At 38.3% G+C, this 18,796-nt stretch overlaps 1 protein-coding gene across 2 annotated transcripts in view; it reads right to left on the bottom strand.

The window, feature by feature from the left end:
* LOC131992231 (calcium/calmodulin-dependent protein kinase kinase 2) overlaps positions 1 to 18,313 on the bottom strand; it is a 29,022-nt gene extending 10,709 nt beyond the window's left edge. The window contains exons 1-11 of one of the 2 annotated variants that reach the window (XM_059357725.1): positions 17,982 to 18,313; positions 10,542 to 10,835; positions 9,267 to 9,602; positions 6,432 to 6,479; positions 5,439 to 5,492; positions 3,594 to 3,645; positions 3,284 to 3,417; positions 2,199 to 2,235; positions 1,957 to 1,978; positions 1,766 to 1,854; positions 135 to 334 (exon numbers count right to left, since the gene is read on the bottom strand). In XM_059357725.1, coding sequence (XP_059213708.1) covers positions 135 to 334; positions 1,766 to 1,854; positions 1,957 to 1,978; positions 2,199 to 2,235; positions 3,284 to 3,417; positions 3,594 to 3,645; positions 5,439 to 5,492; positions 6,432 to 6,479; positions 9,267 to 9,602; positions 10,542 to 10,769 — 1,200 coding nt within the window. In that variant the 5' untranslated portion in view covers positions 10,770 to 10,835; positions 17,982 to 18,313. The remainder of the gene's footprint in view (positions 1 to 134; positions 335 to 1,765; positions 1,855 to 1,956; positions 1,979 to 2,198; positions 2,236 to 3,283; positions 3,418 to 3,593; positions 3,646 to 5,438; positions 5,493 to 6,431; positions 6,480 to 9,266; positions 9,603 to 10,541; positions 10,836 to 17,981) is intronic. The other variant, XM_059357726.1, reaches the window with a different exon arrangement.
* Positions 18,314 to 18,796: the final 483 nt, after the last annotated feature.

Below are 18,796 nucleotides of genomic sequence, written 5' to 3'. Positions count from 1 at the left end.
AAAACTAGGACAGCATATTCTTTATGAATACTAAGAAAATGTGTATTCATATGGATCAAGTAACCAAAGACAAAGCATCATGCATTACTCTAAATCAGCCCCAGAGGGCAGTAGTTAGCCATGTGTGCCTTCACCTTTCCAGAGAAATTCTTTCTGGTCTCTGAGAGTGCTTCAGGGGCGAGGAAAGCAGGTGTTCCCACTGTGCTGGTCAGGAGAGCATCCGTCCCCTCAAACTGGTTACTGACTCCAAAATCTGCTATCTTTATGTGCCCGTCTTCTCCCACCAACAGGTTGGACGGTTTGACGTCTCTGTGGATGATCCTCTGGTAATGTACTGTTGAAATGGAAAAAACAATAACGAGAAATTATTGCAGCAACAAGATTCCATTTGAGGAATTCTGTTTATGGTAAGAGATGGTGAATTGGGGTCATTTTTAATTAAATAAATCAATTGTCAGTTTGATGGCTTGTGTAGGAATCTCTGGCAGTGCCCTTAAGACAGGTAGCTGGATAAACAATTCAGCAATTAGAGCCATCGAAATATTTTTTTTGGCCAAACTATCCAGCTTTGTTCAGTTACGAGAACGTATAATGAGAAAGAATGAAGATTCTGACAGTTTCAGTGTTGCTGGTGCAGAGCCCTCCTTCTCCCTCCCTCAGTAATAGTCTCCTAGACGACACTTCTTGCAAAACCTCTTCTGCTGTGCTGAAATACATTAAGAGCCACTGAGCTGATGTGAAATGAGCCTTGTGGGTGGCTAGAGTCAAGAACAGCACCGACGAGGGACTTGTGTAAATGGCATGGAAGGATTGTAGCATGAAGGCAGATTGCGACATAACTTCATCTTGATTATATAACATCATATCACAAGTCTGAATACAATAGACATGTGTATCTGTAGGGGACATGGATGAGTTTAAGTACAGCTAATTATGGGCTATTATTCTGCATTAAAGGGGACATTATGCTGATTTTCAGATTTTCTTCTTATATTTTGGGTCTCTACGGGAACACGTTTACATGCTGTAATCCTAAAAAAAACATTATTTTTCTCACACTGTCTGTCTGAATAAACTTGTATTCAACCTCTGTCTGAAAAGCTCTGCTTTCTGCACCTATTTCTTTAAGCCCCCTTTCTCAAAAAGTCCAGTCTGCTCTGATTGGTCAGTGTTTCTGTGTCATCCCCATCTGCTCTTTCAGCATCTCTGCACAGTCATTGCAGCCAGGGAATGACTGTAACAGCACTGTAGCTTCACCTATATAAAGTATAATTGTGACACCACAACCTGGCAGCTGGTTTAAAGGCACAGTTTCTGAATACAGGCTGTGTGCATTCCTCCCTTTTCTTTATTTTTATACTTTCACAGTATTCATATAGCAGGCCTGCTTCGTAATAAAAAGGGCATTACAATATAGGACCTGTAAGGATAGGATCTGTATTGGTAAAATGTGTGGCTGTCTGATAATATAAAGCACCAGGCATAACAATAAATACATATTAAGAATAAAGATTGGACAATTTAAAAATATTGAGTTTCCTTTTTTAAATAAATGTTACAGTGTAGGTTCAAATTAATCTAAATCTGAGAAATATCTTATTATAGCAGCTGAATCAGTAACGAATCAGTTTTAAATCAAAGTGTATCTAGGTGCGTAACAAATCATCTGAGAGGGAAAGATAAGGAACTACTGTAATCACCCCATTGTTATTTCTCTACCATGCAGTCACAGACTGGAGTGGAAAAGTAGGTTTGGAAGACTCACAATACTCGATTCCCCGGAGCAGATCTTGGAAGTAAAAGCGTGACTGGTCCTCACTGAAAGGTTTATCTGTCGGCACCTCCATCACAGCCCTGAATACATAACACACACGCTCACACAATTAGCAATCATAACTAATGAGATTGAGCTCATTCCAGTGACACAATCATTACCATAAAAGAGGCTTAGCTTACCCTTGCTTGACCAGCTCGAACACTGTGACAGAAACACAGATGGGGTTAGTGACAAAAGCTTTTCAGTTATAAACAAACTTAAAAACATGATTTTCTTAGGATAGGTTTCAAATACCTTATTTTATACTTGCTTTATGCATGACTTTATGTGTATGTGTGTGTGTGTGTGTGTGTGTGTGTGTGTGTGTGTGTGTGTGTGTGTGTGTGTTGTTCTGAAGGCTGACTGTCTGGCCACAACGTACCCATGTACAGATGGTCCTCGCTGGGGTCATCCAAAACCTGGCACCAAATCACAGAGAAATGGAAATGAGTGTAAACACACACACACACACACACACACACACACACACACACACACACACACAACACACACACACACACACACCATCATCTTTTGTTTGCAGGAACAATAAATACACACACATTTTTTTTTGTGTGTGTGGGGCTCTTGAAAGGGCTGGGAGGTTTCCATCATTACAACTCTCTGGCTTCGTTTTGCTTCCCTTTTGCACAGATGTATTAGAATGAATAAAACGCAACAATGCAATTTCTTTCTGCTCTTGAGAGAGATGAGGCACAATTCCAAAGCCATAGCCCTGATTATTTTACTGTATACAGCTTTAGCTTGAGTATTTCTTTTTTGTAAGTGGGGTTGTATGACGTATGTATCCATAGTAAATGTATTACCTACAGTAGATGCCAATCGACACCCCGACCCCCAAGTTTGGAGAAGCAGGCAGGAGTACCAAAAATCCATATCAGCTCAAGTGTAAGCTATATTTAGAATATTTTCCCTGATACACCTTGCCTCTCTGACTGCATGAAATAAACATGCAGTTTTTTGCATGTGATATTCTCACCTGCAGTATTACTGTGGTCCATTAACAGTCTTCAAATTGCATAACTTGGGTATGGTGGAAAGCTGAGACTTTAATGAGCTCAATTTTATTCACTGAGATGATGGGATGAGGGATGATGCTAGTCCCCATGGTAGCATTTCATTATAGTGTTTACTTCATGAAACTTGATCTTGCTGTATAAAATTACCTGTTGTGACCTCTAGAATAACCACAGCCTCATGAAACTTGACAATCAAAAACTAGAAACCTAGAGCATTCAGTACATATGCATGTATGTTGACAATAAGGGGAGTTTTTGATAACAAATCACAGCATGGATTTTATATGGTGCTGCTCAGGGTTTTGGTGTCTTAATGTGGTATTTTTTTCAATTCTTGCAGTCAGAAAAGGTTAATTTAGCACTATACTTCTGTGAGAAATGGTATCAACTCAACTGCAACAACGTATGATGTTTATTTACCACCTACCTCGACGAGTTTCACCACATTAGAATGGTCCAGCTTTTTCAAGATGGCAATCTCTTGATAGACCCGCTCCAGGGGTCCTTTAGGCTGAGGGGGACCCTCAGGGACAGCTTTGGCTCCACGAGGGGGAGGTCTCCCTGACGGATGAGAGGGACAATGTGGGTGGGTGGGCGTGAGTGACAGATGATAGAAGGACAGGACACGGTGAAAGACAGGTGTTCTGTGTTGATAGAAGTGTTCATGTATCACTGGAGCATTATAAGAGAATGCGCTCTCTGCTGTTTAAACCATCTGCCCCTGGCTCCAGACTTACGTGGGAAACCTGCCTGCCTCATCAGCCTCTTCTTGGACAACACCTTCATCGCCTACAGGAGAGAATGGGAGATGGATTTGGACAGAGGGGAGGATGAGAGAGGCGGAGGGGTTTGGAGAGCCAAGTGGGCAAGAGATCCAGAGACGAGATGAACAGAAAGGTAGACAAAAAGAAAAAAAATAAGGCACAGCAGAGTGAGGTGATGCATATCTGACAGTGCACCCACTCACACACCTACAAATCTCGGCACCTATAAATTTCTCTCCTCACCTTGAACATGCTTTGTGTACTTGTGACTGCTAACACTGACCAGCGTCAGCAGCACAATAGATTATAAAAGCTAGACTTACAGTAATAATGAAGAACCCTGGAGCAAAATGATTGAAATGCAAGCATGCATGAAGTGTACATTGCCTTATTATTCCTTAAAAAAATACCATATGCCAACTAATTTCACTAATTATAATGTTTAGCTTTTGAGTTTCACATATATTTCCATAGTGAGGTTTTCTGATTAACATACAACAGTTAACATTATAGGACATACATAACATATGCATGGCAAACACATATAAGAGTTAAATAAACTAGTATTTTTTGTCACACTATCGGGTCTGTAACAGAACTGTGGCACTTTGTTGATCAAAAACATAATTCCTCAAAGATTTTCCTTTTAAAAACTATTAAAATGGAGAAGTGGAAAAAACAGGAATCAACCCAAAATAGAAGATGTTTTCAAATATTTTACAACTTATTTTAGACTACCAGGTCATAAAAGGGTCTTTCTGTATCATCTCACCTAGACCTCTTAGTTTATAGAGTTTGTTTTTGAAAAAAAAAAAAAAATTAGGAATTGACTAAAAAATGACTAAATGATGAAGGATAGATAGAACATCTTTAAATGTTCTGTATATATGCAAATGATATTAACCATTTACCATAATAAAAGTTTCAAGAAATTAAAACAATCCTTCTTTGGAAAAGATACAGTGTTTTTTCAGCTCTGAAGCTTTATTTAGCAAGCAGTGTTGCACAAGGAATTTTTTGCAGGACCAAAATGAAAGATTCTTCATTCAGATAAGAAATTGTTTATTTTTATTGATACAAACTACAGCTACGACTATTAACATGAAGATATGTTGAGCATTAACATTATCCTCAGGGTTTATTGGATGTTTCAATACAAATTCCTAAGTAAAAATGTGAGCTAGATCTCATGAATTTAATGAAAAGAATACTTTTTTCAAAAAAATTGGAGGTTTAAATGAGTTGGTATGGAATTACTCAAAACTTCAGCATTTCTTTTATTGGTCCATCTAAAGTTTGGCTGTCTCTTCACACAGGTCTTGAACAATTACCGTCGCCGACAACCATCTGGGAAGCACTGAACAAAGGGCGCCATGTGTGACAGCTACATTGTTCGGTGGATATTTTCTCTGTTCTGGGGAAATAGACTTTTTTAATAGCCTCAGTGCCCTCAGTTATTATGGCAATGATATAATCACTCAATGTGGCATGTGGGCTTTGTCACTTGGGAGGAATATTAAAATAATCCCCATGTCATTGCCTGTCAACATCATGTAGCTTAATGAGAATTGCAGCAATAATCATGAGCCGCTAACAGAAATCTCAAGCTGATGTGATATTACAGTACTCAGCGAGGCACAATTAACTGGATTCACATGAAATGGCACCAGTTAAAGTGACAAGGGGGTTTGATTATTATGAGGTTTGTCTGTGTGACAAGTAATAAGAAATGAGAGATAAGTGAGAGAAACAGACGCAGTGTTAACAGTTAATGGTTAAGAAATCACATCTGCATGTGTGTGTGCATGAAGAACTCACATAGTATGTGTTGTCATCTTCATTGTAAGCCAGCTTGACAACACCATAGGAGCCCTGGTCCGGAAATAATAAAAGAGAACAGAAGCCAATAAAGTGAGATTGAGCAGCTGTCTTTCCTCGTGTGAAAAATAATATCACACTATGTACAAAGCAATCTAAATAAATACAAATACACACAGGAACCAATACACAAACATACACACACACACACACACACACACACACACACACAAACAAGGGAAGTGTGTGGGCTGACAGTGTACACTGAAGGAGTACCAGCTGCTTCAAAGTGAGAACAGAGAAATTCAAATCATCTCTCCCTCTCCCTTTCATTTTTGATTTCAGGCTAATTAAGGAAACTGGATCTGGTTTATGCTATCAAGCTCCCCAGCCCACACACACAGGGAATTCAGGATAAAAACTAGGCCCAATTAGTAGCCTGTGTGCACAAATTCATGCCCAAAAACAAACAGAGAGAGAAAGCGAGAGAGGAGGGGAGAGACAGCGGGATCAGTTCCTGCTGGGGAAGCAGATTGGAGAGGCAGCACACAGCTCATCCCACAGTCCCAGAGATGATCTGATAACAGGAGCCTCTCCAACAAGTCCTGAAAGGCTCTAATTGTCTCAGCTGAACACAAAACCACACACATTAGCATGTCTACCTTCATGCAGAAATTCACAGCAGCACATGCACATTCTGTCTTATGAAACCCACAATCTAAAACACACACGCACTTGTATCCACTAAGCCTTGCACAACCCTTAGAGAGCGCTATTTATACCAGCCTCTCACCCATCTTCCAACTCTCCCACGGCCTGGTAGTTTACACAGAGTTTGGGAAATGAGGACAGCCGGGAAAGAGGATAGCAGAGACTGTTACTGCGTGTCCTTGATGATGTGCGCTACTTGACAGACATGCAGTAGGCGGAAGGGAGAAGAAAAATGGGAGAGTCAGTAAAAGGGAGCAATCAGTGAGTTGTCTCTGACGGTACCTTTCCAATCTCATCTTTCAGCTTGTACTGGTTGAGTTGAACACAGTCCTTGAAGAGAGAGATGTGAGAAAAAAGAGAAGAGGAGAAAACGGTTTCTTCTCAAATGAAATCACATCTGGAATTAGATCAATCAGTTATATACCCTAGATACAGCATGAGCAAACCTACAAAATGTTATTTTTCCTAAGAACGACATACAAAATCCTGTCTATTAAATTTCTCTTAAACTCATTTTCTTTTTTTCTTTTTCAATTTCAACAAAAAGTCACGAGTACAGCATTTTACACACAAGTGTTCCCAAAGGTACCTGATGTCTCCTGACACCTGACATGTTATGCTTGTCAGCATGTCAGTATGACTCTGTCACAGTTCTTTTTGGTCAAATTAAACTTCTACAAACCTAGTTTAAGATTTGAGGAGTAAGATGTGTTGCCCAGCTATCACAGTTTAGTCGTATATTTTGTAAAATTCGGCTTCTAATTGTCAGCTATTTGATCTAAGGAACCTAGTCTAACTGCCAATCTCACATTCAAATGGTGGCAGTGGTGGAAAATTGAGGTCATTAAACAAAGGGTCATTCCATTCTGGCTACATGGGGGTGCTAAATGTCTGATTTTACATAGAATGGCTTGGTTTCTCCCAATAAATCCTGATATAAAGCCTATTGTGGTATAAATATCAGCCTATGAATCATACTATTACAAAAAAAAAAAAAAACTCAATTTCAATGAATCTCATTACTGTGTGTGAATAAATCACTCTGGAAGACTACGCGACATTATCGAAATCTGTGAGACCATCAGAGCCTCAGAAAAGCTTAATAATAGATGAAAGAATACATTTATGAATCATAGCAATCACCGAAGATTGTAGCATTACCATTAAATATTTTTTTTATTTCTGAAAGATTTTCAGTCACATTCAGAAGTGGTGAAATTAAGTTACAAAAAAAAAAGTAAAAGTTCCTTTTACAACCATGAAAGCAAGCAAGCTACAAACTGAACTCAATGACATGTTTTTTTCTGTCTGTCTGTTTCAGTATGAACAGCACCACACCTACACACACACGCCCCCTACACACAGTAAACAGCATTGGCCATTGTTCTGAAACAACAGCTAAGCGATAGGCACATGTATCTTGGCCAATCATTTTGTTGTTTTTGCTATTTTTCTATAGATACATAAAGCTTAAAGACAAGGGGATCAATGAGAAAGAAAAAAACATCAACCATAGGTAGCACTGGACCAATCAGATTTAAATATGTATATTCTCAGTTGGGGACACCTTTAATAATTTGTAGTCCTGAAAATGAACTAGATTGGTCAAGCACAGGTTATTTTATTCTGGTTAAAAGCGAATGTGGAAATTAAATAATAATGATTGATAGGATTCAGTGTTGAGAACAAACTGAACCCAGCCTACAGAGGATGATTCATACCAACACTGACTAACCATTATTAGTTTTCATTAAAATAATTCCTGCATGTAATTTATCTGATTGTTGAACTAGATTATTAAATGAACTAAATGCCAAGAAAGATAGCAAAAATCTGTAAAAATGTATATAGAATTCAGAGGAATAACAACAGCATTACGCGTCAGAGACACTTACGTCATTTGCTAGAAAAGGAAGTCTACACCGTATGATATTTAAAAATATGTCACCTAATTAAAGTGTATGTGTAGTCTTTCCACAACTTAAATAGGGCTGGGCGAAATTACGACACGTATTGTCAAAACAATATAAAAAAATGTCACCTGTAAATAACCATGGAAAAAAATATTAGACCACACTTGTTTCTTCAATTTCTTGTTCATTTTAATGCCTGGTACAACTAAAGGAAATGATAACAACAAAAATAGCTCATTAGAGTTTAATTTAAGAGCTGATATTGAGCCATTTTCCATGGTTTTCTTGATGATGATTTTGGTTATTATCATTATATTTGTGCAAACAAATGTACCTTTAGCTTTACCAGGCATTAAAATGAGCAAGAAAATCAAGAAAACAAGGGTGGTCAAATCATTTTTTCTATGACTGTATATATATATTTCTATCACAATGTCCAAAAACCAGCACCCAATCTGTGTTAGAATAATATTTCCATCCTTTGGAGGATGCTTGTTGTTCTGATTTGGAGGACGCTTTATGTTCTGATGCTTGCATGTGGGAACAAAGCTGGAGCGAATGTTTTATGTACAAAAAGGCAATGTGATTATCGAAAATGTTGGCCATATCGCCCACCCCTATTCTACAATATGTGATTCTGTAAAAGGAAACCTATATATATATATAAAGCTCTAAATATAATATAGGACAACCTCTGCAGCCCCTAAGAGAGATTCTACCTACATTTCCAGGTTTCTGCATCTATGTAGAACAGGGATCACAGCTAGCATCTACATCTACTGAGACCGTAAGACCTTACCTTTGCATCCTCAAAGCTCAGTCTTTACCAGTGTGCTGCTGCTTTTGAGACAAATGTACATGTAGTTCTGCTTATTTTCACACAAGTATGATGCTGCTGGTTTGATAGATAGCAGATGTTCAAGAGCCTGGCTCATTACTGTTCATTCATGTGTAACACTTCAGGCAATGCAATCCTTAGGGGAATACACTGCTCAGATGGTGCAGAGACCATACATTATATAATGAGAATTATTATTATCATTATTATTATTATTATTATTATTAGCTAATTTCCTGGGATTTTTGGACTGACTTGGTTTTATCATTTTATGTTAGCAGTTCTTTTGTTGTTCCACACATTTGAAGCATCAAATTCATCAAATGCATCAAAATAAGACTGTTTAGCCCCAGGGCGTGAGCATACCTGGAGGTCTGTGATGGAAACACTGTGGGACTCCACAGTGGGCCGGCGGGGCAAGCGTGGAGAGGAGTGGGGAGATGTGATGGGAGAGTAGGGTAATGACGGGTAAATATAACGCCCGTTCAGTCCCGGAGAGCTGCAAGGTGATGTTGCGGTTTGCGAGCGCTCCTGCAGAGATAGTTTCCGGTCCGACAGGTTTAATCTTCCCCTTTGGCCTTCAGGTAGTAGAGCCTCTGACCGGCCAACTGTGTGGGACAGCAGGTCACAGGAAGGAGTCCGGAAAGATGCCGCCACAGAGGAAGCTGGTTCTGGAGTCTCAGAACTGTCCATGTCTTCTACCTGAAATGTAATACAGGTAAATCATAATCTTATTATCATTCCTTTCATTTTCATTTCATTTTTATTTCTATTTTTATTGCATGTTCACATATGTAAGGTCGTCTATGTACAGGTATCATATGATGGTCGATATATGTAGTATTTGACTGTTTGTATCAGCTTTATATGATACAATGCAGCAGTGCCAATTTCCCAGCTGACATTCTACATTTCAATTCAGGCTGTAATATAATTTAATACAATATTTACTTTCTTTTTCAAGTTACAAAGTTAACTACAAAGTGCTGATTTCATAAGTCTTAACTAGGCCTAACACATTTTTTAGGATGATATATTTTCCCAGAAACTATCACGATAAACGATAGTATCATTGTATCAATGTTGTCTTAGATTTATAACGATATTAGAGCATAATAAGAACATCCTTTTCCACAGCAATGACTTTTTTAATCTCAAGAATATTAAACATTGGAATTTAATTGTGGAAAAGAAATATTAAAAACATCCAAGATAAATAAAAAAAATAAAAAAAAAACAGCTAAAACAAACATGTATTATATTATTCTATTATTAAAATATCATATAAACAGGAATGGCTGCTTGGGAAACATAGTTTTTTTTCGGCAATTCATACTGCCTGTCAAACATTTGCAGTATTACTTTCAATTCAACACAAAAAAGCACAAAAAGTAACGCATGTAAACGACAATATATTGAGTCCAGAAAAAAACTATCAGGTCCATTTTTATATATCACACGATAAGTCGATATAGTAATTATCGTGACAGGCCTAGTCTTAAAAAGGGTTTATAAAAAAAAGAACTAAGCCATGTGTTATCATGTCATGTCAAGCAATCATTTTGTCCAGCAGAAACCCAAATGGCCAATTAGGTGCCATCTCTGGTACATATAGTGTTACCAGGGTGTGTTTCATCTTACCTCCTCCTCTCCAGCCTCTCCAGGTGGTCTGCTGGGTTCGTACTCCGTGACCACGATGAGGGACTCCATGGGGTCTGGTGAGGGCGTCTCAGAGTGGGTGTTCAAAGGTGGAGCGGGACAGCTGCACAGCAGATCAGGCAGGGGTTGTGAGGGCTGTGCTGGGGGTGCATGACCGCAGGAGGCCGGCGGCTCAGCAGAGGGCCAGGGGGTAACGTGACAAGGAAACATGGTGTCTCTTCACAAAGACTGACAACCACTGCTCCATCAGATGGGAAACTTGAGGGAAATCTGTGCCTAAAACACAAGAGAAAATTGCAGATTTAAAAAAGTACACATGGAGAAAATTGCTGGCTTTCAGGCATCTACAGCACTATTAGCTGATGGAGCTCTTAAAGGGTACAAAATACAGAGATAGAGCAAAGAGGCAATGGACAGAAAGAGTACATTCTGCTTTATTTGGACAGTGTCTTTTATAAATGGCAGCCCTGAAAAGCACCGCTTTCATGAAATTCTCGTAAGACCAGTAATATACCGCACAACCAGTGTGTCTCTTCTGATTTTTGGATTGTCACAAATTTGCATTTCCCCCTCTCACTGAGGAAGACATCTCCAAACTTCTGTTCTCCACCCATTTCAACACCTGACATCTGAACCAATTCCCTCCAGGTCCTCTCAAGCCATCACACCTACAGTCATGCCTGCTATAGAGCACACTATTCATGCTTTATTGGCAATTTACTGCATTCCCAATGTGTCCAGAGTCCCGGTGTTCACAATTCACAGTGTTTAAGCAGACTCAGGTTACCCTTTCCCTTAAAAAGCAGACAAAAGTCGAAACCCATCTCAAATTGAAAACTTCAGACTGATCCAAAGCCTTACCTAAGCCTTCCAATTTTATTCTTGTTTGAAGTTGTTCTTGAAGTCACTGAGAATTAAAAGAATATGAACTAATTTGTGCAAAATTAGCATGAATAAATGTTGCCTTTTGTCTTGGTTTTGCCTTTGTGTCTTTACATTATTGCAGCCAGTTGATACAACTCAATAATCTTAGACATTATGCTTTTGAGCCATAATTTGCCACACCACCTTTCACAGCCGACTTGAGTAAATACTGAAATTAAAGAAATGTGCTGAATCAATTCAATTTTGTATCGAATCGTGATCCCCATGAATAGAAATCAAATTAAAATGTGAGATGACAAAAATAAAGCGCAGCAGACATATGTTATGCTGTCCGATATGTGTTGTAATTAAAACTTTTTACACAATAAATAATGTAGAAAATGTTGCTCGGCGAGATTTAGAAATGGTGTTAGTTATTAATTTTTTTCTTTTTCTTTTTTTAAATAGTCAGTGACTGACTGACACAGAACAATAATGATGTTTATTTAGCTTTTCTATATTTTCTCGGTTACCATTTATAAAATAGCTGACAATGTCATACATTGTTTGCATAATAATGTAATACAATGTTAAATATATTTGAATTAAGTTTTATGTTTGAGAAAGTAACTCTCTGTCTACCTTTGCAGAGGCGTGGAAAATCAGTGCACAATCCATATTTAAAAAAGTCAATTTTCATTCCAGCTAAAAAATGTCAATTTTTCAATGAATTTTCCCTCTCTTAAATCAGTATCGGGATCAGTCTCAAAAATCCCATATGAGATGGTCTCTAATATTTAATCAGCACCAACATAATGCTTCAGTACTAATGTTTCATTCAACACATAAAACAACTTCACAACTACAATTGCACTGTACTAAGAAAGGCCTAAACAAACATTATATATTATGCAATAAAACAACAGAAATTAAAGGGTAGTATACTCCCTTTAATAGAGAGTGAATTTCTCTCTATTTTACAACTTAACATCTTTAAGTAACTGTGAAGTGGGAGTCCAGGTAAACAAAAAAACTGAGGGTGACTGTATCTCTTTAGCCAAGAATAATTTAGGGCTGGTGTAAATCCTGCGCCAAAGTATGGCAGAATTTATAAGCACAACTAACGCTTAATTACCTTTGCACACAGCTGGAGGACAGTGTTTGACGGGCCAGCATGAACCAAGTTGTGGGTGTAATGAAAGGGTGTCGGAAAAACAATCAGAGATGGTGTTCACTAGCTGTGAAACATAAGTAGATAGCTCTTTCCGTATGAAACATCAGCAGAGTTTGGAATTCTTCCACACATTCTGTTAAGTGCTAATTAATGCAGGCAAACACGTCTAGTATCACAAACTTCAGCTCTAAGTGGACAGATTTGACGCGTCTATAAAAGCAACAGCTCAGTCTGTTTTTGATGTCAGTTATACAACATGGTTAATTATTATACGTACAGCATCTAACCAAAGCCTTTTTGCATAATTTTCGAGAGAGTCATTTCCATCTCCACGTCCACTCAGCTTATTATCTGCTCATTATCTGTGAGAGGAATGGAGAGAGAAGGAAAGGAGGGATGGAAAGAGAGAGACAGAGAGGATCTCTTGATTTTCCGTCATGGTTTTCGACAGGATTGTAGCACTGTCAGTGTGTGGGAGCTGAGTAAATCTCACAGACACAGGAAAACAAAGGGAAGCCATAAGAAAAACAAGGCAGTGGGAGCTCCAGCCAAGTTCAGAATGAGGACCATGTGTGGGAAGAGACACCCTCACCAGGTGGCCTCTCTACCTCCATTGCCAGCCTATATATAGCAATGTAAACGCACAAAAAGTTAGAAAGAATCACCACACATTTACACATACTCATATTGAACACAACTGTTTCAATGGCAGGAACTTACTTCCTGGTCTTCTGGTCTGCCTGGTGTCTTTAGCTGTATAATTGCCATTTCAAAAAGGAACTGTCATTCAACAGTCAATCCTTAATTTAACAATTATTTCAACACAATATTTGAAGACTTTTCAGACAATAGCCAGAATCAAATGCAAAGGATGTGACTTAGTAGTGTTGCTTACAGCTCAAAGATATTCCATATCCCATATTCCTCTCCTCACAGTCCTTCTCTGATCGATAGGATTTTTTTTAGTTTTCCTGACTATTCGCAAAGGGATAGTTGAGACTTTCTGAGGTGGGGGTTGTATTACCTGTGGAGAAGCACAGGTAGCAGGAGCTGGACAGGCATGGAAGTTAAGCAATGAACTGCTGTGGACAGGGCAGCAGCAAAACATATTTTATGCACCAAACCAAAAGGAAACTTGAGCCATTAACTATGCTCTCCTAAAAGCCACCAGACTCCTTTGACAAAAACAGCAATTTTACCTCACAATGCACAGGAGTTGCTGGTTTTCTTAACTTTATTAATGGGTTTGTATTATTGTGTAACTTTGATGAATCCTGACTTAACTTAGCCTTGAAAACACTCAACCAAACAAACTAAATGATCAAAGCAGCGTTAGACCAGTAACTTCTGTGTTCTGCAAGGTAAAATTACTTATTATACTTTTCCCCCTAATGTAGTCTGGTGGTTTTGACATAGAATAGAACGGGCTGTTTAAATACAAGATGCAGTGGTATAGTATACTAATTATAGCATACACATAAGCTGCTATTGTTTTTTAGGTGGGCTTTTTAAGGTGGCTAAAATATGTTGAGCTGCTGCTTCCCCGGTCCAAAACAGTACATTGCTCAGCTTCTGTGCCAGTACCACTATCTACTTATCCAACCTAGAGGCCTGACAATCACCATCTACTCTAGTAACACATTGACTTGGGTTAAGTACCTCACACAACCTCCCAAAATAAAAAAAATAAAATTCAAAAGCAAACTTTACTGTTCAGGTCAAATGATCCTACTTTTATTCAACAGAAAAACAGAAAATGCTCTTGAAATCCAGTTTGACTTTTAAAAAATCAAATTCAAATCAAAATTACTTTATTCATCCCCATGGGGAAATTCAGTTAGTCTGGTAGAATCTCTTGAATGAGACAGTCTGATGGCTGTAGGATCTTTTGAATCTCTCCGTTCTGCAACGGAGAGAGAGGAGCCGTCCACTGCTGTTTTTTTGGTTCATAAAGGTTTTGTGTAGTGGATGATCTGGGTATTTCAGGATGGCCTCGAACATCTTGACAGTGCACACAGTATCATTGCCACCAAAGCAACACAATGTACCCTGATAACTGGACCTGGCCTCAATGGAGTGTCGAAAAATATAGATACATGACCCTGGATGAAACTCCCAATGCACCAGCTAGAGTAGGCTTTTTATATCCCGAGAAGAGAGGCAACTTACCAAGCTTGACCTACTTTGATCTCAGATAAATGGTAAGGCTCACATCAACAACCATTTCCATTAACATTAAGAGGCTTTTGTGCATTTCTACATTGGCGATGGGAAAACATTTTTACATGATATTACCACTTATGGAAAAGCACACAAATTTCACTGCAAATCTCATTCTCCGCTCAGCAGGGTTTGTAAATTAGCTCTGAATATCAGTCAGATAGTTCATGTTGTCTTTGGTGGTTTTAATGTCTGCAGTCATTGTCTGGCCAGCAGGATTTGCAGCAGCACGACAATTCAACAAAAAGAAGCTGAAGGCGATAGTTTGGTGTCACAGCCAGTATCTGGGAAGTGAGTTTCCAAAATTGAACTTATCAAAATTCTTTGCACTGCAGCTGAGAAAGCTATTTTTACACAACTAACTCACAAGTCATATCTACTAATCAGTTTTAGCGATGCCACTGGCCTCTCACCCCAAATTAGGGGGGCTGAACCTGAGTTAATACTATAACCAAGCTTTCTGCAAAACATGTGAAACAGCAAATCCCTCCTTGTTTGACATTCATGGATAACAAAAGCCTCTGAACTTGGTGTTTTAGCCCCCAATTTCTCTACAGTTAATACAAAAAGATGTTCTATACCATAGATAACTAAACTACTTCCCTGATGATCACAACAGCTAGATGCAGGACCAGCAGTTAGATTTGAGCCTTGTAAAACACCAACAGATGCCACTTCGCTCCAGATGCCGTTCTGCGCCTCTTATCATAACAAAAGTCACATGACCTGACCTTCACTATCTGAGCAGGAGGGGAGGGGAGGAGAGAGTACTTATCAGAGCTTGCGGGGGTCCGAGCCATGTACAGCATTAATAACAACATAGACATGGTCCCACAGACATACAAGTACAACACAGGGCCATCTGGAGCAGAAGAGGATCCCCAGCTTCATTAAAAGATCAACAGGGCAACCCTGTCAGTGATCCGCGGAGCCGTGCAAGAGATAAGCTCCTGTAAATGGAGGAATGAGCGGCAACAGCCAACTTAGCTGTAATGTTATCACACAATCACTGCCGACTATTACTGACAATCTGATATATCTAATTGGCAGTCAGTCACCACCTTAAGTCATTGTTCAATGCTCTTCAGAGTGATAGAGTCACTTCAACTCTGATTCAACCACAAAAGCAAAGCTGATATCAAAATCGCAACTAAAGATTATTTAATTGATTATTGAATTTCATTCTTTAGTCTGACTGAAAATCTAAAACCTATAACAGAGACATACAGTAATATTCATCAGACTAGTTTTGCCAATTGACTAAATAATTATTTGACATATTGTTTAGCCTCTAGTGGATCATTTTCTCCCGCGCAAATATCTAAACTGTAACAATTTATCATAATAATGAACGTCCATATTTTAAATTGCAAAGGCTATTTGAACAAATATACAGAAAATAGGATTTACAGTCAATTTGATCACAAGCAGATACTAGATATATTACACTATTGCATTTTGATTCATCATATGATTAACCATGTCACTGTTTGCCTATAATGGGGCATTCATTTTAATCAGGACTTTTGCAAATCAGTTGTCAACAACAGATACAACTACAGTCACAGAAAAAAAACATTATACCACCCTTGTTTTCTTCAATTTCTTGTTCATTTCAATGCCTGGTACAACTAGATGGCACATTTGTTTGGACAAATATAATGAAAACAATAAAAATAGCTCTTAAGAGTTTAATTTAAGTGCTGATATCTAGAGATTTTCCATTTTTTAAAATAATGATTTTGGTTATTATGAAGAAAACCATGGAAAATCGCTAGATATCAGAAATTGAAGAAAACAATGGTCTAATATTTTTTTTTATCTAAATATTTGACTGTATAATTTCAGGGGTGGTCCTAACACACCCCATAAGCATCAGCATACTAAGCCAGAAATATTCCTACAGGCCTATATTGGGTACTATCCTTTATAAAGAATGTGTCAATGCAAATTTGAAATATTAAAATGCTGCACATATTAGCAATGTAAACAAAACTGCCCATACTACAATCCAAAGCAGCATGATCCTACTTTAAATAACTATATACTGCTAGATGCAGTTCTGCACCACATTTCAAGACTTTAGACAAATGTGGGATTTTCCTTCATTAAAGTAGATATAGTATCGGGTACATGTGGTTTAAAACCTGCATATTATGCTGTTTAATTGATCTTTTAACCCTATAAAGCCTGAACCATGAAATAATTGCCAGAAAATTCAATTTTTGTAAAAACTGAGTGCTTATTAACCTGCTGACGAAATTGCATATATGAATTCTAATTTGTATCATATTTGATACATCAGGTCTTTTTGTGCAATTTGTTGCTCACAGTTTGTTTTTCTCGAACTAACAAAAACATATAAACCCTAACATTTTTAACCTATTAAGACTTTGACTTTTCCTTTTTCCTCAAACATGCAAAATACATATTTTTTCCATATAACACAACATCATACATCTGCAGATATGAAGTTTTTTAATGCAGCAATGAATGATCCATTCGTGGAACCTGCATATCATTTTTGCTACATCTGGTATTTTTGTGCAATTTGTTGCTCAGTTTGTTTATCTTCAACACATGTATACATCAGGTTTTTGATGATGTAGAGGTCTCAAAAATTACTGTATCTAATATGATACACTTGGCTTTATAGGGTTAACAGACTACTCGCTAAACAAAAAATAAATGTGTAAATTCCACAAAGTTGCTGTTAAGCACAGGTATCCACTATAGGTCCACGCAACCAAACCACTACACCCAGATCTAATTTACTTGCGTTAACTCTGCAATTGCAGAAACGCAAACCATCACGGTTTAGCTCTCCTGGTGCAGTAATGGCTCTCTCTTACACTCACAACTGAGAATTGTCACATTGACTGTAAACATTAACACTAGTAAGCGCCCTTTTTAATGGACGCTGTAACAAATGAACAGGGGAAAGGAGTGTTAGCGTCGTTTAAGGTCCCACCGAGCTAAGTGAGCTGTAAGCTTCAAAGCCAAACAGCTCAGCTAACGTTAGCAGCTGCCCAGCAACATCTGTGTCCAGATACAGATGTTGTTGGGCACGAGTCAAGGATGCTAGTGCGACTCTGATAGTAACGGTAACACCGTTACAGATGCCAAAATAAACCAGATACTATGTGTAAAGAATTAAACCTTACCTTAACGTGTTTTTTAGACCTAAAAAAGTGAGAATTGTGAGGTTTCTTCTCCTTCTTCGGCTGCGGTGTACAGTTAGTAGCGTATGTACTCCGACAGCTAGCTAGCTGCTGGAGGAACGGAGCAGACTGATGATAACCGATGTTGTGATGAACCAATCCAGCTGGGCAGACAGGTCCCGTGCTTCACATGGAGGAAGTGTTGGAGAAACGGCCAGTGTGGCAATTTATCGTCAATAGTCGTAGCAACAAGCTTCCTAACAACCTACACTCGCAGATGAGGTGGAGGCTTCCTTTTGTTCTACCTTTCGTTTGACTCACGACCTCGAAATAAAACACTTCATGGTTCTTGGGAATTTCTGGTGAAGCACTTTGTGGCCGACTGGCGCCCTCCTGTGGCCAACTGGAGAGTTGCACCCTGGAATTAACCCTCTGAAGTCTTGGGCTATTATGTCCATTAAAAAATATGTTAACCCTATAAAGCCAAGTGTATCATATTTGATACACAAGTTTTTGAGACCTATACATCATCAGTGTGATATTTTTTTCCTGAAAAACCTGATGTATACATGTGTTGAAAAAAAACAACAACTGAGCAACAAATTGCACAAAAATACAAAATATAGCAAAAATGATATGCAGGTTCCACTGGTGGATCAGTCATTGCTGCGTGAAAACTTCATATAAGCAGATGTATGATGTTGTGTTATATGGAAAAAAATATTTTGCATGTTTGAGGAAAATGTTAAAAGAAAGTAAAGCCTTAAAAGGTTAAAAATGTTTTTGTTAGTTCAAGAAAAACAAACTGTGAGCAACAA

The sequence above is a fragment of the Centropristis striata genome, chromosome 19 (genome assembly GCF_030273125.1).
Source record: "Centropristis striata isolate RG_2023a ecotype Rhode Island chromosome 19, C.striata_1.0, whole genome shotgun sequence".
Classification (NCBI taxonomy): Eukaryota; Metazoa; Chordata; class Actinopteri; order Perciformes; family Serranidae; genus Centropristis; species Centropristis striata.
This window is presented reverse-complemented; position numbering and strand designations above follow the sequence as displayed.